This window comes from Cricetulus griseus, chromosome 7 (genome assembly GCF_003668045.3).
Source record: "Cricetulus griseus strain 17A/GY chromosome 7, alternate assembly CriGri-PICRH-1.0, whole genome shotgun sequence".
Lineage (NCBI taxonomy): Eukaryota > Metazoa > Chordata > Mammalia > Rodentia > Cricetidae > Cricetulus > Cricetulus griseus.
The window spans coordinates 93503244-93526234 of record NC_048600.1 but is presented as its reverse complement, the minus strand read 5'-3'; the positions used below and the strand labels follow the sequence as shown (position 1 = coordinate 93526234).

Below are 22991 nucleotides of genomic sequence, written 5' to 3'. Positions count from 1 at the left end.
CATGCACTGAGTTTGGGAGGGAGAGTAGATTCCCCTGGGTCCCTGCACTTCCTCCTCTGTGCAGGACAGATAACGTAGCGCCGTGAGATTAGAAGTGGGAAGCACTTAGCGACGTGTTCACGCGTTTCTACTAAGGCCTCCACTCGTTTCCTGAGGAAGCGTCCGGACCGGCGCAGCACACAGACCGCAGGAGGCGCTAGGTAGGAGGCGCCACAGGTCCCACCGGTTCTGACCTGGACGCCATTAGAGCATGTACCCCGCCCCGTCGCCTGTCAATCAAACGGGGGGGCGTGACATGACGGGCGGGGCAGGGCGGGGCGGCGCTTCCGCTGCGCGAGGCCGCGCGGGGCCGCTCGCGGGAACCCGGCGCAGTCGGGAACCTGGCGGGTGGCGAAGCCGGATGAGGGGCGCGATGGAGCAGGAGCCAGAGGTGCTGCTGCAAGAAGCCCGCGAGAACGTGGAGGCGGCGCAGAGCTACCGGCGGGAGCTGGGCCAGCGGCTGCAGGGGCTGCGGGAGGCGCAGAGGCAGGTCCGAGGGCCGCTGCGGGCCTTGGAGGGCGCGGGCCATAGGGTGGGCGCGCGCGGAGGGGGGCGCCCCGAGGCTCTGAGGGGAAGGCGGACGGCGACCTGTGGGAGGCGGGGGACCGAGGAAGGGTGCGGGGAGCTCTCCTAAGCCGCTTTGCGGGGCCATTGGTGGCAGTAGGGGTGGCGTCGGAGGTTGAGCCACCGTAGCAAAATCCGAGGGATCCCAGAGTAATGACCGAAGAGAGTCGGGAGTAAGAGGGCATAGTGAGGGGAAACCTGCGGAGATACTCAGTTTAGAAAGTCTCAGGGCAGGGACCTGTAAAAGTGGAGACGAAGTAGACACGGACGGAGAGGGAAGAAGTAAGGAGAAATGGAGAGCTTGAGCAGCGGTAACATAAATGCTGAATGAATGGGGTTAATACTTGGAGATCTCACATGATCGCAAATATCTTGAAAAGTTATTTAGCGTAATCTCTAGATGGGCTAGAAGTTTACGTCAAGGATGTTGAAAGGGCAGAAGGAGGAAAACAAGATGTTGTTTCAGGGAGGGTATACAAAGGTGAAGGGAAGTGGAAAAACAGATTTAAAGAAAGGACCGCTAAAAGGAGAAGCTAAATATACTTTCAAGTGGTGCAGATATCTCTCCACAAGTAAAAGGGCCAGCAAAGATAGAGGAATGCCACATGGCTCCTCTCCACTCTCAAACGCATACAGAAAAAGATATAGCCTTCTGCTAGTGCTAGATAAGACAGATAATCCCAGGTTACTATTAACTGCTTAGTTAATGCTTTTTGAGCAAATGGAATTCCATTAGAATTTCTCTAGGCCTAATTTGCTACGAATGCATATCATCCCACTGGTAACTCCCATGCTGCTGTGTCGAACCTGGAAATGGTGACTTAGTGCTGTGATAACAGTGCCTTTGAATGTTGTCATCACAAAGACACCACCATAAGCTTTAGGTTTGTTTTATGTATTTTGAATCTTTGTAGAGCTGGTGTAGACCAGGCATCATCATTTTAGCAAAAACAAAACAAAAAAAAAAAAAACTGGGATCAGAATCTGGATATGATTTATGATTAAACCTGATTTGGTGAATACTTTCAAGGTCTTCCATTGCACACATCTGGATTTCCTTTTGAAAGCATCTGCATTATTCCAATGTTCAAAATCTAGGACTTTAAAAAAAAGTTTAAAATACCTCTTTTTATATAATATTGTTTAGTCTGAGACTCTCATGTGTCATATCTACCTCCCACCCTGCCCCCTCTAACTTTAAACTAAGTTTTGTTTTTGACACGGGGGTTTCTCTGTGTAGCCCTGGCTGACCTGGAACTCACTCTGTACATTAGACTAGCTTCGAACTCAGAGATCCACCTGCCTCAGCCTCCAGAGTGCTAGGATTAAAGGCATGGGCCACCACCACCCAGCTTTTTTTTTTTTTTAATAAGTACAGCTCTTACTAAGTAGTCAAGACTGCCCTGGGACTCATTATGTAGCCCAGGCTGACAGATAGCAAGCTGGGAATCCTCCTGCCTCAGATTCTAGAGTACTGGGAAGCAGGCATGCATGTTCTACCACTCTTGGTTAAAGTACCCCTTGGTAAGTGACTAATGTTAAATCCAGTTCAGATATCTTGTACACGAGCATGGCTGTTGTTTAATTGCCCCAGCAACTAAGAAGCATTAGGGTTGGCACTCTAAGAATGAAGTAAGCATAGTACTTATTAATTTCTTGTGTGTATATTAAGTATGTTTTAGTGTGATCCCCTCCCTATATAGTTAAAATGTTCAGTTTCTAAGCCTAGATGTATGGGCGTGGCTCAGTGATAGAACATTTGCCTAATAGATCCACAGCACTGAAAAAAAAATATAAACCTGTGTTCTTTCGTTTTATATTTATTTTTCCTTTGTGTTGGGCATGGAACGTAGGACTTTAGGCATGCTAGAAAACTGCTCTACCTCTTGAGCAATTACGTTTTGAATCCAATAATTTAAATAGAGAACATACTCCTGTAATTAGTGTGGTTTAGTATGGTTTTCGTTTTGTTTTGTTTTTGAAAGGCATTGTCTCATGCTTGACACAGAAAACAATAAGAGCACATCCATCACAGTTTGGATTTCTGATGGCACTACATTCTAACTGCACCAAGTCATAGTGTCTGTCAGTCGCCTTTGTCAACTGGAATGTGTTTTGTTCTAGTTGTGAGTTACCACAGCTACTTCTAACTCATTGTGCTTGTTTGGATTTGTAGAATAAGGGTGCTGTCAAGTCAAATTTTAAGAAAGTTCTGTTACAAAAATATTATCAAAATAAGCAGGTGCCTTTGTTTGGTGTCTAGGATATTTTTAGAGTTCCATTCATTTTCAGATTAACTACACCAAATATATGTTTTTTGAGTAAAAATGTTGTTTTGGCAAGGATAAGAATCACAGAGAAGGGTTGCTGCACAACCCTTAACGAAAGAACACAGGTTTATATTTTTTTTTCAGTGCTGTGGATCTATTAGGCAAATGTTCTATCACTGAGCCACGCCCATACATCTAGGCTTAGAAACTGAACATTTTAACTATATAGGGAGGGGATTACACAAAAGCTTTTACTTGCTTTTGACTTTTTTTTTTTTTTTTTTTTTTTTTTTTTTTTTGAGACAAGGTTTCTCTGTGTAACAACCCTGGCTATCCTTGAACTTGCTCTGTAGATCAGGCTGACCTTGAATTCAGAGCTCCTTATGACTTTTTTTGAGAGGGGATGGAATCCAAGTCCTCATGTAAATGTTTTGCCACTGAGCTTACACCCCAAGCTCATGATTCTTTATTTATTTACTTAACTTTATTTCATGGGCATTAGTGTGAAGGTGTCAGATGCCCTGGAACTGGAGTTACAGACAGGTGAAGCTGCCATGTGGGTGCTAGGAATTGAACTCAGGTCCTCTGGAAGAGCAACCAGTGCTCTCAACCAGAGCTATCTCTCCAGGCCTGCCCTTTTTTTTTAACTTGAAATAAAATTCACATCATGAAATCCATTCAGTGGTTTTTAGTGTATTCATAAAATTATTTAGCTATAGAGACTGGAAAGATGGCTCAGAGCTTAAGGATACTGACTGTTCTTCCAGAGGACCAGGGTTCAATTCTGGTCCAGTTCTGCACCCTCTTCTTGGCTTTCAAAGTTATTACACACACACACACACACACACACACACACACACACACACACACACACACAGCTCTTGAGCATGCAAAATACCCAAACACATTGAAAAATAATAATTAAAAAGTTAATTAAAAATTGTTTAGCCATCATGATGTAATTCCAGAATATTTTCATTGTTCTCCAGTAATACTCTGTATTTATCAATTTTTAGTTTAAGTAACCTAATAATCTGCCTCTGGCTCCCGAGTGCTGGGCCTAAAGGTGTGCACCACCACCGCCTGCCCTCTGTACAGTTTTTTATGTGGACATATTTTCATTTTTTTTTAAAGATATACCTACCAATTACAAGATCACATGGTAACTTTTAATTTAAGATTTAACTGTTTCATGAATTCTTGGCATATGTTTTCTTTTCTTTGGTTTCTTACTATTTAAAATTTTCTCATAAATTTTTGTCATCCGTCAAGAAATGGTGTTTATGAAAGTCTGGGGGAAGAAGGATAAAAATCTTTTAAATTATTCTGTCAAAAACATGTAGCAGTTTCTTTTCTGTGGTTAAGTTTTGGCCCTGCCCTCTGTTTTTAGAGAAAAGGAAGTTCTGTGTAGGAATGCAAGGGTTGTCTCTAACTTACTGTTTCTTTTTTTTTGTTTGTTTGTTTGCTTTTTTGAGACAAATTTCATGTTCCTAGGCAGGGTTTGAATATGATTCTTAGTTAAAGATTTTCTTAACTCCTGCCTCCACCTCTGAAGTGCCACCAGTACAGACTTGTCACCCAGTTAAAGGCTAGAGATATGTTTGGTTGTCAGGAAAGCAGGTAATTTTCACAGCAGCCTATTCTGATGTGGAAGTCATCAAGAATAGTCTTCTATAACTCTCTGGAATCCTTGGTACTAGGAGTGAACACCGAAGAAATTAAATCCCACTGTCTTTAAGCACCCACTTGTTCATTTGCTCAGTAAATATTTATTGTATATCAGAGGTAACTTCTAAGTCCTGTATACTGAGGTCAGGGTAATAAACTTTCATGAATTTATTCCTGTCTTTGGTGCCCGATAAGTAGGTTATCACCCCTAAAAACAAACAAGAGGATCCTGAGTCATTGTATATTCATTTTACGATTTTACTTCCACTGTATTTTTCATCACTTGTGCTATTTCTAGAACAGTGTTGTTTCTGCTTGTAAGCAGAGATCAAAGATCAAGGATGCCAGCCATCTACTCAGGCCTAACAGCAGTAGTACCTTAAGGACATTGCTACAGTCTTAGGCCTAACACTTGAGTTTTGCAGCTCCAGAAGCTCCTTCTTTCATCACTGATGGGGAAGGTCAGTGTGAGATACCAGAAAGCGCCCACCGTGAGAAATGCCAGTGTTTTAGTCTGTGTGTAGTTACAGAGTACCCTCTAAAACGACTATCTTGCCTTTCCCATTTCTTAGTAGGGTGATTTCTTTAGCCTCCAGGCATTAACCAACACAAGTCTTTGCTCCCTCAGAGTATATGCTGATATCCTGATTGAGGTATACTGTTTGGTGAAGCTCTACCCAGCTCTGGCCAGTGGTGACCCCTGAGTCCTTGCTATTATAACTGTGGTCCATGACTTACATCAGTGACTTCATCTCGAAAAGAATGCAAAACCTTAGGCTTCAGACCAGACCCATTGAATCTACTTTAGCAAGATCCCTAAGTGTGATAAGAAAACACATTAAAGGGCTGGAGAGATAGTTGAGTGCTTTAGAGTGCATACAGTTCTTGCAGAGGATCTAGTTTCTGTCCCCAGCATCCATGCCAAGTGGTTTAAAACCACTTGTAACTCATGCTCTAAGGGATGCAGTTCCCTTGGCTTCCACAGTGCCTGCAATCACTCCATAGTGCTACAGACATACATACAATTAAAATGAAATAAATTTTTTAAAATATACATTAAAAGTCCGGGTGTTGGCAGCGCACAGCACTCAGGAGGCAGAGGCAGACGGATCTCTGTGAGTTCGAGGCCAGCCTGGTTTCCAGAACGAGTGCCAGGAAAGGCTCCAAAGCTACACAGAGAAACCCTGTCTCGAGAAAAAAAAAAAAAAAAAAAAAAAAGACTGAAGTGCACGTATTCAGAGTACTTTAACATTTCAGTAGACCTTCATTGATTTCTAGGGTTTAAACTAAGTGGATTTTCTAAGTTGCCATGTTTTTTCTTCCAAGATGTTGTTTGGGGCATGCTGGTGTGTTTTGGAAATTCTAGCATTTAGGCTAGAGGAGGAGAATGGGAAGTTCTAGCCTAACCTGAGGGACCTAGTGAGACCCTGTTTCAAAATAGTGTTTGAAGTATAGTAAATTTGTATGTTAGATAATTATACAAAAACATGCAAGGGAATAACTGATAATCTTATTTTATTTTTTGTTTTTTTTTGAGACAGGGTCTCTGTATAGCTATGGCTGTCCTGGAATTCACAGTGTAGACCAGGCTAGGCTTGAACTCAGAGATTCTCCTGCCTCTGTAGCCCCTTGTGGGACTAAGCACTAGCATCAACATGCCCCTATGAATAATTGATGATCTTAAGCCAGTGCTTACCTAGCATGTCTTTTTGTGTCACTATAGCCCACAAGGTGGCCTTGAACTCTTGCTGTCCTTTCTTCTGCACCTGCCTCCTGGGTAGTTTGTATTATTGATCCATGCCACGACTCTGGGTAGCATAGCATCTTTTAATATCTATAATAAGGCCAGTCAATTAATAAGTTTATATATACTATGGTTTTTTTTTTTTTTTTTTTTTTTTTTTTTTTTTTTTTATTTTCCGAGACAGGGTTTCTCTGTGGCTTTGGAGGCTGTCATAGAACTAGCTCTTGTACACCAGGCTGGTCTCGAACTCACAGAGATCCGCCGGCCTCGACCTCCTGAGTGCTGGGATTAAAGGTGTGCGCTACCAATACCCGGCTATACTATGCTTTTATAATTTATTTTTGTGTGTTTCTTTTCTTTGGTTGGTTGGTCTTTGAAGTATGGTCTCATTGTATCTCTGATGGGCCTAGAATCCACTGTATAATCCAGGCTGTCCTCAAACCTTGTTACTCTCCTGCCTCATTCTCAAGAGTGCTGGGGTAAACTGGGTGGTGGTGGCACACTCCTTTAATCCCAATACTAGGGAGGCAGAGGCAGGCAGATCTCTGTGAGTTTGAGACCAGCCTGGTCTACAAGAGCTAGTTCCAGGACAGCCTCCAAAGCCACAGAGAAACCCTGTCTCTAGAAACCAAAAACCAAAAACCAAAAAAAAAAAAAAAAAAAAAAACCACCAGTGCTGGGATGACAGACAATTCCACAACTACCCTGCTTGCTTTTGTTTTGGATGCAGTATCTCCCTGAGTTGAATTTCTGGGCTCAGAAGGTCCTCTTGCCCTTGTCTTGTTAGTAATTGTATCATAGTATTATGCCTAGCTTAGGGTTTTTTGTTTGTTTGGTTGGTTTTGTCTTTTTTTAAATAATTGATTTAAGACTACTTTTTGAAGATTTAATTAGTATCCTTTTTTTTTTTTTTTTTTTTTTCTTTGTAAGACCAGGTTCTCCATAGATCTTTATTCCCACAGGAGTTAAAAACATACAGCAAACTAAAGACTCATGAAGAAAAACATGGGTTATTTCGGAAAACCAAGACAGGAAGTCTTAGTAGCTCAGTGAAGAAAAGAAAGCTATTATTGCTGCTTTTATCTCTCACTTCCCCTTCTGTTACCATTTTGAAAACAGTATAGGAATCTGTTTAGATTAATTTGGTACAGCAGTAACACTGTCATAGTAGCCTAAGAAAGCATTGAATCTAGATCTAGGGAAAGCTGAAAATAGATAGTCATTTTAAAATAACCCATAATTACAGTTGGAGACAGCTCTAGTTAATGTTTTGATGTATCTGTCGATACATATTCTACAGAGGTGAGAGACTGCTCTATATGTAACCATGTACCTAATATTTTCTTTTGGTTAGCAGTATAAGCATTTATTAAGAATTTTTTCTTGAAAAACAAACAAAAAAGGTTGCTGGTTATGATGGTTCACCCCTTTCTCTAGACAGGGTTTCTCTGTGTAGCTCTGGCTGTTGTGGAACTCACTCTGTGGACCAGGCTGGCATTGAACTCAGAGATCCACCTGCCTCTGCCTTCTGAGTGCTGGGATTAAAGGTGTGTACCACTATTGCCCAGCCTGCAAATACACACATTTCTAAATTTATTTATTTATTTATTTATTTGTTTGTTTGTTTGTTTGTTTTTGAGAGGTGCGTTCATGTCCAAGTGAATTCATGCAGTATCTACCAAGGCCAGAAGAAGTTGTTGAAGCCATTGGAACTAGAGTTACAAGTATTTGTGTGCTGCCTGATATAGGTGCTAGGAACTGAATGAACCCCGGGCCCTTCAGAAGAGCAGTTCATGCTTGTAGCTTTTGTACCATCCCTCCAGTCCACACACACACTTTTTTCTATATATATGCGTGCTTGCCTGCATATCTGTACATTGTGTGCATGCAGTGCCTGTGGGGGCCAGAAAAAGGTTTCTAATCCTCTAGAACTGTAGTTACCGACAGCTTTCATCCACCATGTGGGTGCTGGAAACTAAGTCCAGATCTTCTCCAAGTGCAGTATGTATTCTTAACCACTAAGCTGTCTCTGCGGCTCCTGTCATACATATCATTTTGATATAAAACTGCACTTATTTTTAAACTGTAAGTATAGCTAATTTGCTTTCTAGACAGTCCATCAAGTGTAGGGGTAATCTTTTATTATTGAGGGCTGTCAATACACTAATTATTTCACTAGATCTCCTGGATAAAAAGGATAAGTAAAATAATTATCCTTTTTATCCAGGAGATCTAGTGAAATCTGACTTTCCTGATCATCTGTAAATGAAGATAAAAAGAAAATAGTACTCTCTCCGTTGAGCAGATGGGAGGAGGGGGGAGTGAAGGGAGTGGGGGGAAAGGAGGGAGGAGGAACTGGGATTGAAATGTAAAAAATAGGGCTGGAGAGGTTAAGAGGTTAAGAGCACTGACTGCTCTTCCAGAGGTCCTGAGTTCAATTCCCAGCAATCACATGGTGGCTCACAACCATCTGTCATGAGATCTAGTGCCCTCTTCTGGCCTGCAGGGACACATGCAGACAGCACACTGTATACTGTATAAATCTAAAAAAAAAAAAAAGTAAGAAATGTAAAAAAATAAATTAATGAAAAAAAGAGGGGGGTTAGTATGCCCCTTAGAGATGGGGAAAAAATAGTGCTTACTTTACCTGACCAGTGTGGGAATTAAAATAAGTACAGCTGGATGTGTAACCTTTAATCCCAGCCCTTAGGAGGCAGAAGCAGGTGGATCTCTGAGGCCAGCCTGGTTCCAGGACAGTCAGGGCTATGTAGAGAGGCCCTGTCTCAAAAAAAAAAAAAAAGTAACTAACTTAATAAATAAATATGAATAAGTACTGTGGCCAATGAAATGACTCAGTGCTTGCTGCCCATGCTTGAGGACATGAATTTGATCTCTGGAACATAAAGAAGAAAGGAGAGAACCAAATCCACAGTTATCCTCTGACTTCATGTTTATGGTGGTGCATGTGCCCATTCCCATCATATACACACAGAATACTAATAAATACAAATTTTTAAGGGGGCATTTAAAGTGTGTAGCACAATGTCTGGGACATAGGATGTTCTCAATTAGCATTAGCTACAATGCTATAAATTACTAAATGTTGTTATTCAAGATGACATCTCTTGCTTCTGCTGACAGTTTATTTTTTTATTATTATTTTTAAAATTTATTTATTCTTTTTTTTTAATGTACATTGGCATTTTGCCTGCATGTATGTCTGTGTGAGGGTGTCAGATCTTGGAGTTACAGACAGTTGTTAGCTGCCATGTGGGTACTGGGAATGGAACGGAGGTCCTCTGGAAGGACAGTTAGTGCTTTTAAACACTGAGCCATCTCTCCAGCCCCAGCTTATTTTTTAAATGTCTCCTATGGTCTTCTCCAGCAAAATATCCTTTTTGAATCCTGGTGGCAGTTTTTGGCTATCCCATTTATATAAAGACTTAATATATTTAATTACAGTTACTGGTGTGGGAAATTTTCTATATCCTTTCCCAAAATGAAAGTTCTTTTTGGTTTGGGAGGTAGGCTGGCTTGAAACTTGTGGTATTCCTGCCTCAGGCTCTGGGATGCTGTGATTGCGAGCATGTGCCACCATGCCCAGTAGAATGAGGTTTTTTGAGGGCAAGATCATGCCTTATTCATTTTTACAACCCCAGTTCCTGGCACATAATAGGCCTCAATAAATACGTTAATGAAAGCCTTTATAAATGTGGGTGTAGTTTTGTAGAGCTCCCTCTTAGATTGTAATCTTGATTATATACATTCTATTCATTAATGCAGTTAATCAAGAGTTAAACATATCTCGTCATATGGTTTGGTTATTTCCTGCTACATAATAAACTGCAAAATTTCAACAGCTTCGAAGCAAAGATTTTAGTCCTCTGGTACGACAAATTCATAATCCTAGCAATACGGCTGAGGGTGGAGGATTTCTAGGAGAATGAGGTTAGCTTGGGTTATATAATGAGTTCTAGGCCAAGGCTACATAGTTAGACACCCCCCCCCCCCAGACAGGGTTTTCCTGTGGTTTTGGAGGCTGTCCAGGAACTAGCTCTTGTAGACCAGGCTAGTCTCGAACTCACAGTGATCCGCCTGCCTCTCCCTCCCGAGGGCTGGGATTAAGGTGTGCACCACCACCGCCCCGCTGAGTTAGACACTTTTTTAACCCCCTCTCCCACCCCTCAAAAAAAAAAACAGTTCTTGGATTTCAGTGGGATCAAATCAGTCAGTTCAGGTTTTACTCAGGAAAGATTTTAATACTGCTGTCAGATTACAGGCATCCAACATAGAGTGTTTACTTTTCAGATCCTTAGTGTTAATTAGGACTTCATTAGAGGCCTAAATTCCTTAGCATTAACTCAGTCTTCTTCCCCTTCCATCCCTTCTTGCCCATACCACCATTTTCTGTCTTCCCCCTTCTCCATTTGTCTTCTTTGCTGTGATAATCACACCACTTTCATGGTACATCAGGACCTCCAAAAGTACCAAAACAGTTGTCAGATCTTAAGAATGAGGTCTAAGCAAGTAGCATAGCATCAGTTTCATGGAATTGCTATGAATGTGTGATTGTTGCTTGTCGATTTCTGGGTGGGGAGGATTATACTTAGGCATGGAATTCCATATGTTGTACTGATGTAGCAAACTACCGACTCATGTCATATACTTTTTTTTTTTTTTTTTTTGAAACTTTGCAAAAAGACAGGCATGGTGGCACATGCCTTTATCCCAGCATTCAGGAGACAGAGGCAGGCAGGAGGATCTCTGTGAGTTTGAGTTTGAAATCAACTCTACATAGTGAGTTTCAGGACAACTAGGCCTATGGGGTTCAGGGTGGGGAGAGAGAGAGAGGGAGGGAGGGAAGGAGAGAGAGAGAGAGAGAGAGAGAGAGAGAGAGAGAGAGAGAGAGAGAGAGAGAGAGAGATCCTTGTAAAAAAATTAGCATTGTTATTATTATTTTTTTGAGACAGGGTTTTTCTGTGCAGCTCTGGCTATCCTGGAACTTGCTCTGTATTCCAGGCTGGCATGGAACTCATAGAGATCTGCCTGCCTCTGTCTCCTGAGTACTGGGATTAAAGGCATTTGCCATCATGCTGGCTTCAAAAATTTCTTTGTTTATAAAGGAAGAAAGTGTGGCTGGAGAGATGGCTCAGAGGATAAGAGCACTGCCTGCTCTTCCAGAGACCTGAGTTCAATTCCCAGCAACCACATGGTGGCTCACAACCATCTGTAATGAGATCTGGTGCCCTCTCTGGCCTCCAGGTATGCATATAGGCAGAACACTGTATACATAATAAATAAATAAAGAAGTAAATCTTTAAAAAAGGGGTGGGAGTTTAAGCTTGAATGTTCCATGTTCCCTTTGCCCCAACAATAGTGAACAACAAATAGCTGGGCATGGTGGCTCATTCCTACAGGATTGCTTCATTAAGAGCAGTTGGTTTACATATCAAGTTCCAGGCTAGCCTAGCCAGGGCTACATCTAAGACTCAGTTTTAAAACAAGCAAAGCTGATTAGTGGTAGAGCACTTTAAAAAAAAAAAAAAAAAAGATTTTATTTATTATGTATACAACATTCTGCTTCCATGTATATCTGCACACCAGAAGAGGGCGCCAGATGGTTGTGAGCCACCATGTGGTTGCTGGGAATTGAACTCAGGACCTTTGGAAAAGCAGTGGCACTCTTAACCTCTGAGCCATCTCTCCAGCCCCAGTAGACCGCTTTTCTATGCTTAGCTATTTGTCGTTGTTGTTTTGTGTGTGGGGGTGTAGCATATACACATGTGTGAGAGTGCTTGAACACATGTATACAAATGCATGTGAAGGCTAGAACTTAATGTCAGTGTCTTCTTGACTGCTTTCTGCCATATTTTTTGAGACAACAGTCTCTCACTGAACCTGGATCTCACTAATTCTAATAGAACAGCATGCTCCAGTAATTCACTCTGTATAACACCCCCATTCCTGCACAGTGCTGAAGTTACAGGTGAACACCTCTGTGCCTGCCTTTTCCATGGTTGTTGGGATCTAAATTCATGTCCTCATGCTGGTGGCATAAAATACTTTATTGATGGAATTATCTGTTAGCAGCCCCTGTGTGTTCTTGTTAGCTAATGGTTTTTGTTGTTGTTTTTCATATTTAACATAATTTTTTATTGAATCTTTGGGAATTTTACATCATGTAACCCAATTCTGCTTATTTCTCAACCCCTCCATATCCTGCAGTGGCTTCCCCATGAAAATTAAAAAATATCAAACAAACCATCAAAAACAAGAAGAAAAATGTAAGAACCAAAATAACAAAACAACAACAAAAAGCCTCTTCCTTCCTCCATCTTCCCCACCTTTCCAACACCTCTTCATTTGTCCTGGTGGAACGAATGGGAGCTGTGATGTGTTCAATCAGCTTTACTTGTAAATGTTCATTACAATGAGTCACTGGTCCGGTACAAGGCTTCTGGTTTCTGGGACACCATCATCACTAGATCCTCACCAAGATTCCTTGAATATCCGGAGGTCTCCTCGAGTCATGGGGATCCTGTGGTTATTGTTCCACAGGACAAGTCCCTTCATGAGCTCCAGCAGGCCCTAGATGGGGTAGATGTTAGGGTGGGCCAACCTCAGGCCTAGCTGTGGGTGGTAGTTGAGCTGATCCGTCTAGGTCACTGGAGCATCACCCTCAGGTGAGGGGATGGAACCAGCTTCCCTACACCCATGCTATCAGATGAGGGATGGGGTCATCTCTCCCTAGAGTGGGGGTGGAGGGACAGCTCTCTTGCTGTATTCATTGTCCAGCAAGACCTGGCTCAGCTTGGCCTCTCTAATTCCATCATGTATGGTTCTCATCGCTCCCTGAAGTGACACGGGCCACAGACCTCAGCTACAACGGGACTATGAACCCAGACATGGCCTAGCCACCAACGACCGACTTGTAAACTGTTTTTTGAAGAAGAAAATAATCTAATGTAAAAGCAAGTTTGAAATGGCAGTGGTTGGTATTCTGTGAACAAAAGATAGCAAATTTATGATGAATACACAGGAGATAGGTTTAGAAATAGATTCTCCCTTCCACAGTCTTCACTGCTAATAGATACATACTTCCTTTTTTTCCCCAAGGCTCTGAAACAAAAACAAATATAACATGGGCTTGCAATGTCTGAGGGAGCTTTTGAATTCTTTCTAAAGAGGAAATTGACTTTACCTAACCAGTGCACTTCCTGCATACTCTATCTGCTAAATGTTAAAGATTCATGCAGCACTTTGCTAGTCCAGTGCTCAAGTGCAGAGTTTCCTCTTAGAAAAGGATCTGAAATGTAGCACAGTGATCCTACTTGATGACTTTATTCTACCTGTATTGCATTTATAAGTTAACTGTGGTCTTCAAAAATGCAGGTTCTGGGACTGGAATTTAGCTTAGTTGGGAGAGTACTTGCCTAGCATACATGAAGCTGGGCATGAGGGCACCTACCCGTAATATTGGTGTTGGAGAGGTGGAGGAAGGAGGATCAGAAGTTCAAGGTCATCTTGAACTACATAAGAATTTTTAGCTGTGAGATCTTGTCTCAAAACAACAACAAAAAAGTTAAAATGCAACAAGTCCATAGCCTGCTACTGTACATACTAAAAATATGAAGCTGGCAAGAGAATTAGGGTAGTTTTAATAATCATATGAAACTACTATTGTTTGTAAAGCAAAGTGGGTTTTGGGAACTTGTATTTGTTTTTATTGCTGAAGATGGAATCCAGGACCTTGCACTGCAGGGCAAGTGCCCTGCCACTGGGTTATATCCTAGTTTATGTGTTTGCTTTAATTTAACTGTCTAACTTATAGTTACTATTTAAGTGAGAGAATATATGTGAGATACAAAGACCTTTTTCTCAACTCCTGGAACCAAGACTCTTAATCTCAGTTCCGTGGACTGAGGATAGTGTATCTCAGAATGTGGGCAGTACCACCTATGTATCTATGACAGTCCAGAGTTGTAAGCATGTGGCCCTCCTCCTTTTCCTTTAAGCTCAGTCTGTCTCAGATGGAACTCTGGCAGTCTGAATTAACAGCACACAGAATACCTTGGCAAAGAAAATTTCATAATTACTACTTGTTTCGATTATTATCCAGCCAGTCTAGCCCATCATTGAGCTCTGTGGTCTGTGAGAGACCATGTTCCCCAAAATAAGATGGACAGTGATGTAGGAAGACATTGCCCACATGCATGTGTGCACACGTGAACACACAGAGACACAAATGTAAAATGTAGCAAATTCGTAAAAATACAAATGACAACAGCAGCAACAACAAAGCTGAGTATGGTGATACATGCTTACCAAGAGGCCAAGTGAAACAAGTGAACACAGAAGAAAAGTATTACATGATCTTACTTATGTGGAATCTGGAAAAGGTCCAATTTATAGAAATGTGGAGTAGCATAATGGGTAGCAGGAGTATGGTGGGAAGAATAGTGCGATGGTAGTCCCAAAGCACCATGTTTTAGTTATGTGTGATGAATGTATTCTGGAACCCTAATTATAGGATAGGACTGTGGTCTATACTGGATTGTATTTTGCAAATTGCTAAGACAGATCTTCAGTGTTCTTACCATGTATATTAAAAAATAGTCATTGGGCATGGTGGCTCATACCTTTAATCCCAGCTCTTGGGAGGCAAAAACAGACAGATCTAAGTTTGACACCTGCCTGGTCTACAGAATGCGTTCCAGAACAGCCAGAACTACAGTTTTTTGTCCCCAAAATACTAAAGAATAAGTAAGTCAAGAGATGCATACATTGATTAGCTTGACAGAACTATCAGTTGACTGTGTATATGTATGTCAGAACATACTGTGTGCCATAAGTGTATATACATATACCTCAATTAACAAAAAATTTCGTTGCAAGACAGAGTCTTGTTATATAATCTGAGCAGGCTTCAAATTTATGAGGCTTTAGCCTCAGCCTCCTGAGTGCTGATATTACAGACATGTTCTATCATGCTTGGCTACATTAAAATTTTCTACTAAGCTGAGTCCAGAGGATCACAAGATCAAAACTAGCTCCAGGCCTGAAGACCTTGTCTTATCTGTCTCCCCTTTTTAAAAATAAGTCTATTTGGGCTGGTGATGCATCCTATAATCCTAGTACTTGGAGGGTAGGAAGATTATAAATTTGGGGCCAACCTAGAGTTACATAGTAGGACCCTGTCTTAATTAACAAAAGAAAGGGGAGGGAGCTTGAATACATAATAATTCAGCAGTAGAATGCTTGTCTAGGGGCTGGAGAGATGGCTCAGGGCTTAAGAGCACTGACTGCTCTTCAATTCCCAGCAACCACATGGTGGCTCACAACCACCTGTAATGAGATCTGGTGTCCTCTTCTGGCCTGCAGGCATACTGTATACATAATAAATAATAAATCTTAAAAAAAAAATGCTTGTCTAGCATGTGTGAGGCCCTAGGTTCAATCCCAGCACAGAGGGAAGATGGTAGTTGTTTGGTACAATTAGTAATTATGAATGGTGCGTATACTGACTTTCCCTATAGGTTCTAAATTTGAGGTTTTTATGTTCTTTTTAGATAAAGGAGAGTGCTTCACAGACAAGAGATGTCCTCAAACAACATTTTAGTGATTTAAAAGGAACCCTTGGAAAGCTGTTGGATGAGCGACTGGTGACCCTTTTGCAAGAGGTGGACACCATTGAACAGGAGACCATCAAACCATTAGATGACTGCCAGAAGCTCATAGAGCATGGAGTTAGCACCGCTGATGACCTGGTCCGAGAAGGTGGGACTCCAGGGAACTTATTAAATCCTTACATTCTAATTGACACCTGGCTGATTTATTTTTTGTTGTTGTTGTTTTTGTTTTTGGAGACAGGGTTTCTCTGTGTAGCTTTGGAGCCTGTCCTGGCACTCTATCTGGAGACCAGGCTGGCCTCAAACTCACAGAGATCCACCTGCCTCTGCCTCCCAAGTGCTGGGACTAAACGCATGGGCCACCAACACGTGGCCTGATTTCTTAAGATATTATCAGGCTTCTTGCCATCTGAAGGCAAGACCTGGGATGTTTCTACCTTGAGACAGTTTATAAAATAGATAATGCTGTGAGAGATACTAGTCTAAGAATTGATTGGATCATTTATAAAACAAAAAGTGGAGGCAGGAGGATCTCTGTGAGTTCAAGACCAGACTGGTCTACAAGAGCTAGTTCCAGGACAGTCTCCAAAGCCACAGAGAAACCCCGGGTGGGGGGGGGCGCAGTGATTATTTGAAAAGGTTTTTTTTTTTTTGGTTTTTTTTCGAGACAGGGTTTCTTTGTGTAGCTTTGGAGCCTATCCTGGCACTCGCTCTGGAGACCAGGCTGGCCTCGAACTCACAGAGATCCTCCTGCCTCTGCCTCCCGAGTGCTGGGATTAAAGGCGTGTGCCACCAACACCCGGCTAGAAAAGGTTCTATGATTATGGTATTCACAATTTTTGAAGGGGTTATGCAGTACTTTTTTAAAATTATATTCTTGGGGGGGGGCACTCACAAATGCCACAACACAGGCATAGGACAACCAACAAAATTGGTTCTCAGCTTCTACCATATGTATCCCAGGAATAGAGCTGATGTCCGCAGGCTGGGTGGCAAGTACCTTTGGTTACCTACTGTGCATCTTACTGGCTCATGCATTACATTTTAAATCATGTATTCAGCATGTAATTTCAGATTATTTTTACAACTTTTTATAAAATTTTATCTACTGTTTTGTTTTATGTTTTTGAGACAGAGTCTCCTGTTATTGTCCAGACTGCCATGAATTAATTCTCAGCAGTCTTCTAACGAAGCAGAATGGGTACTGGGTTTACTGGTCTGAGCCATCATACCTAACTTCATTCTTAGTGCTTTTTTTTTAGTGGGGGTTGTGAGACAGGGTTTCATTGTGTAGCCCTGTTTGTCCTGGAACTCTCTGTAGGTCAGACTGGCCTACAATTCACGAAGATCACCTGCCTCCCACTGGGATTAAAGGAGTGTGTCACCACTGTCCAGCTAGCTTTAGTTCTGTTTGTTTGTTTGTTTGTTTGTTTGTTTTTCGAGACAGGGTTTCTCTGTGGCTTTGGAGGCTGACCTAGAACTCGCTCTGTAGACCAGTCTGGTCTCAAACTCACAGAGATACCCGAGTGCTGGCTATTTTTAGTTCTTATATTCCAGATTTTAGGCAGGTTTTGTTGTTGTTAAGTCATCTGTAAGTCTTAGATTGTTCATCTCTATCTTCCTTCGTTGATGTTGACCTTCTTCCAGTGCAGGCCTTTTATTAGGTATATTAAATAAAAAGGTAACAGTTCTGTTCTTTGTGGTTTGTAATTCAGTGAGAGTCTTGCTGAGTAAGATAAAAAATCTTACTGAAGAACAAAGGAATCTGTCTGGGGAAGTATAGGACAGCCTTCTGTGGGAGTTCCGCAGAGGCTTGGAGAAATTTGTCAAGCAAAGGAAAAAGGCAACTGTGATTCTAAGCAGAAGTAACATCGGAGTGGAGTGAATGTGAAGGATCTGTTTCAGTCGAGAGTTACATAATGGGATTGGCCCAGGCCTCGAAATTGCTGTGTAGCTAATTGTAATCCTCAATGAGACATGTTTATTTTTTACTGACATAATAGTGCCTTTGAGAAAATTCTTTTTAGCAGAACCACAGAATGTCTTCCCCTTGAGGTTTTGAATTTGGAAACAGACCCAGAAGCAGGTCAGCACAGGGCTGGAGTGTACACACCCATAACATTAAAGACTGTGCTTTCATTTTTGAAAATTCTTTGAGGCACATACTTGTCATACTACTTAATGCTTGAATTTTTTTATACTTCGAAAACATTTTTAATTTCAAATTCTTCCCCCTCCCCCCTACAGAGAAGACAAAAGCTTCTTTCTGTGTGTGTAATTAAGTTGATTCATTTGATTTTTACATTTGCCTGCATATATGTGTATGTGCACCACATGTGTGCTTGGTGCCTGTGGAGGCCAGTCCCCTGAAAGTGGAGTTACAGATGGTTGTGAACTACCATGTGTGTGCTGGGAAGCAAACCCTGGTTCTTTGCAAGAATAAGTACTCTTAATCTCTGAGCCATCTCTTCTGAATCCCTCATCTTTTTTTTTTTTTTTTTTAAAGACAGGGCCTCATAACCCAGTCTGGCTTTGAACTTCCTATTAGCTAAAGGTGACCTTGAGCTTCTGATTGCCCTGCCTCTACCTCCCAAGTGCCAGAGACTTTTGAGGCAGTGTTCAATATGTCTGTGTTTTCTTTTAGTAAAGAAAGTCATATCCTCCCAGAAAACTTGATTTAGGGCTGGCAAGATAGCTCATTGGGTAAAGGAGCTTGTTGCCAAGCCTGATGCCCTGAGTTTGATCTTGGGACCACATGGTGGAGGGACAGGACTGACGCATGCAAGCTGTCCTCTGACTTCCACATGTGTGCCATGGAATTCATGCCCTCCCCCAACTGAATGAATGAATGAATGAATGAATGAATGAATATAATCATAATTAACAAAAAACTGTAGTAACTTCAGTCTGCATTTGGATGATGTAATACTATCCTTCATTATATCAGAGGATAAAGAGATTGGTCATTTTCATGCCCTGTATAAAGCATTTCCTTCTTATTGTGCTGTTAAATAATTTCTTTTGTTGTTTTGGTTTGTTTGTTTGTTTGTTTGTTTGTTTGTTTTTATCTAGACAGGGTTTTTCTGTGTTGTCCTGGCTGTCCTGGAACTTACTCTGTAGACCAGTGTGCCTATGCCTCCCAAGGACTGGGATCAAAGTCTTGTGCTACCACCATCCAGCCGTTGAATAATTTCTGATCCAATGTATAATGTGCTTTCACGGAAATCTAACTGCATCATTTGACTTTTGAGATAGGGTCTTATTATATAGCACAGGTATTACGAGAAGATCCGTAGTCTGTAAGGTTAAGATATCTTTATTTAGATAAACACCAGCCAAACGCAAGCCAGAGTGTGCCAGGGGCAGCAAGGCAAGCAGGCCAGACAGAAGGGGCTCCCATGTGCCTTGCAGCCCCTTAAAAACCTATCATGCATCATCCTGACCTCACCTTGACCACGGCCTAACAGACGTGGTCAGGCACACCTGTAGCCAGCTTCTAGCAGGCGTGGCTTACACTGTCTCCTACACACTGGCTTGTCTCAAACCTCAGCCTTCCTTACAAATACTAAGATAATAGGCATGTACCACCCCAGCTGGCATCATTTGGCTGTTTAAGATCCTGTGTCCTTTTGCTGCTCTTAGGATAATAACTTTGTTCCTGTTAAAACTGATAAAGAGGAGCCAGGAGTATGGTGGTTCACCCCTGGAATCCCAGCACTCAAGAGTTCAAGGCAGAAAGAGCTTGTGAGTTTGAGGCCAGCCTAGTCTATATAGCAAGTTTCATGTCAGCCAAGTCTATTAGTGAGACCTTATCTCAAAAAAGTCAGAAAAAAAGGGCTGAGCAGGTGTCTAAGTGGATAAAGGAGCTTGGTACCAAGCCTGATAGCCTGAGGTAAGTCCCTGAAACTCACATGATGAAGAAAAAAACAAAACACAACTCCCACAAGCTGTCATCTGACTTCACATATGTACATATCTCCCTCAGTAAATTAATGTAAAAACCCAAAGCAGGATAAAAAAAAAAAGTTAAAGAATTGATACAGAGGAATGAGGAAATGTCCCTGGCTTTCTGATCTGTGTAAAATTGGTTGTTGAGCTAGATTTGAAGTTAAAAACAGAATCTTTGGTCTTTGTTCTCTCTGGCTTGCCAAGTCATTTTGAGAGTTTGATTGTGTGCCACTTGGGAATTAACTTGCAACAAAACTAGAAATCTACAGTTAAACATGAGTTGTTTTGGTTAATGTGTAACATTGACTTTAAAATGTGACTGTGTTTTACTGAGCTAGTTTTCCCTTTTTTTTGGTTTTTCGAGACAGGTTTCTCTGTGGCTTTGGAGGCTGTCCTGGAACTAGCTCTTGTAGACCAGGCTGGTCTCAAACTCACATAGATCCACCTGCCTCTGCCTCCCAAGTGCTGGGATTCTGAGCTAGTTTTCTTACCCTCAATTGTAGGTGAGATCGCCATTCTTGGTGGTAAAGAAGAACAGAATGACAAATTGTGGAACTTTACCAAAAAGGCCTCACATATTCAGTTGGACAGGTAAAAGAGTTTGTCCCTTTTGAACTTATTTTTATGGGTATTTTTTTTAAAGATTTTATTTATTATGTATACAACATTCTGCTTCCATATATATCTGCACACCAGAAGAGGACACCAAATCTCATAACGGATGGTTGTGAGACACCACATGGTTGCTGGGAATTGAACTCAGGACCTCTGGAAGAGCAGTCAGTGCTCTTAACCTCCGAGCCATCTCTCCAGCCCTTGGACTTATTTTTAAACACTTAAACGATTTTGCTTCCCTTCCAATCTTCGCCCTCCTTACCTCCATGGTCTCCATTAAAAATTCTGATTACAGGAATTACAGAATCTGTTTTTCAAGGTTTTACTGCCCATTATCGTTACTACTAGTATCAAATGGCTGTAGTTGAAAACTTTGATATAGTACAATTATAGATTTTTTTCAATTCCAGTAGTTAATAGAGTTGTTAAATTCTAAAAATTCTGGTATGTGTTTTCAAAGCAGCACTCATAATGACATAATTGGAGCAATACATAGAGGATTGTCGTGGTCTCTGCACAAGAAAAAACATTCTGAATGCCTCATTGAAACCAAATCTTTTTTATTTTTTTTCTCTCGTTTTTGGAGACAGGGTTTCTCTGTGTAGCTTTGGAGCTTATTCTGGCACTCGATCTGGAGACCAGGCTGGCCTTGAACTCACAGAGATCCGCCTGCCTCTGCCTCCCAAGTACTGGGATTAGAGGCGTGCACCACTGATGCCCAGTGAAACCAAATCTTATTTCAGTAAAAGAGATCATTTGATATAAACAGTTGTGATTTTATCAGTTTTGTCTTTTGTTGTTGTTGTTTGCTTTTTTTTTTCTTTTTTGGTTTTTCGAAGCAGAGTTTCTCTGTATTGCTTTGGAGGCTGTCCTGGAACTGCTCTTGTAGACCAGGCTGGCCTCGAACTCACAGAGATCTTCCTGCCTCTGGCTCCAGAGTGCTGGAAATTAAAGGTGTGTGCCACCAACGCCCAGCTCTTGTTTCTTTTTAAGGCAGGGTATCTCTATGTATTCATCTCAGGCTGACTTCTGGCTTGTGATTCTCCTGTCTAAGTCTCCTGAGTGATGGGTTTAGGCATATGCTATTATACAGTTTACAGGTTTTTGCTTTGCTTACGATTATCTCGGAAGAGAATCTTTAATATAAAGATGAAAGCCCCTCACAAAAACACCTCCAGCGTATTTGCTGAGGCTTTTAGGATTCTTCTAGCATGTGGCCAGTCTAAAGTAAAGTCCTTGCATTTTCATCTCCAAGTTAAGCATGTCTTAAACACATGACTTTGTTTCCTTAGCTTACCAGAAGTGCCTTTACTAGTTGATGTACCCTGTTTGTCGGCTCAGTTGGATGATTCCATTCTTAACATAGTGAAAGACCACATTTTTAAGCATGGAACAGTAGCTTCCCGCCCACCAGTACAGATTGAAGAATTAATAGAGAAACCTGGAGGCATCATAGTACGGTGGTGTAAGGTATGTACCAAATTGCAGAAATGGACTCAACATTATGGGTTTGTGATTGAGGGGGTTTAAGATTTGTTTAGTTAGTTAGTTGTTTAGTTATTTGCTTACTTATTGGTTTTTTTCCAGACAAGGTTTCTCTGTGAAACAGCCCTGGCTGTCCTGGAACTTGCTCTGTAAACCAGGCTGGCCTTGAACTCACAGAGATAAAAAAGAAAAGAGAGACCTGATTCCCAAAAGTTGTCTCCTGCCCTCCACATGCCTGCTGTGGGGCATGCACAGGAACACATATACACACATATCTGTACCAGAGTATACAAAATGGCTTCTACAAGCTATTTCCCCGAAATGATTTTTTTTTTTTTTTAATTGAAGCTTTTGTATAGAAGAAAGAAGTAGAGATGCTTTTGCTGGATTAAAACAAGGATTCTCAGTACCCATATTCTCCTACCGTTATCACCAAAAAACTTCGTAACAGAAACCCTCAAGGACTCTGGTTATTTCCAGGGTTTTTGTTTGCTTGCCTTTTCCTTTTGTTGTTATTTTGTTCTTGTTTGTATTTCCTTGTGCACACATGTAAGTTTTTTTCTAAAGTATATCTTACTGTGAATTATGAGATTTTAGTGTATTGGATCTGTATTGGGTAAGGCCAGATGTTTTCCCTTACTTTTGACTTGGTTTTGGAGGGAGAGCAGGGCCTTGCTATGTCTCAAACTCATCACAGTCCTCCTGTCTAACTCTCCAAATGCTGGGATTACAGGTGTGTGCTACCACACCTTATATGAATACCTACTATTCTTTGTCTTTACCAGAACTTAGGATTGTCAGGCTTATGTTTTTGCACAAATGCTATCTCATTATGGTTTTACATTGTATTTCCATATTTGGCTATTCATGTTTATTTCATATCTTTTGCTTTTTTTTCCTTTTAAAAAATTATTTTTAGCCTGAGGTTGTCATATGGCCCTGGTTGGCCTAGAACTTGCCAAGGAGCTGAGACTGTGACTCAGTGTTACAGAGTGTTTGCCTATGCAAGGTACTGGGTTTAATCCCTAG

General features: G+C 41.4%; 1 protein-coding gene across 1 annotated transcript in view; it reads left to right on the top strand.

Annotated features, from left to right (window-relative positions):
• Positions 1–323: 323 nt before the first annotated feature.
• Positions 324–22991, top strand: part of Crlf3 (cytokine receptor like factor 3) — a 34142-nt gene continuing 11474 nt past the window's right edge. The window contains exons 1-4 of the mRNA XM_027426527.2: positions 324–529; positions 15855–16062; positions 20366–20453; positions 21770–21947. Of these exons, the coding sequence (XP_027282328.1) occupies positions 401–529; positions 15855–16062; positions 20366–20453; positions 21770–21947 (603 nt within the window). The 5' untranslated portion in view covers positions 324–400. The remainder of the gene's footprint in view (positions 530–15854; positions 16063–20365; positions 20454–21769; positions 21948–22991) is intronic.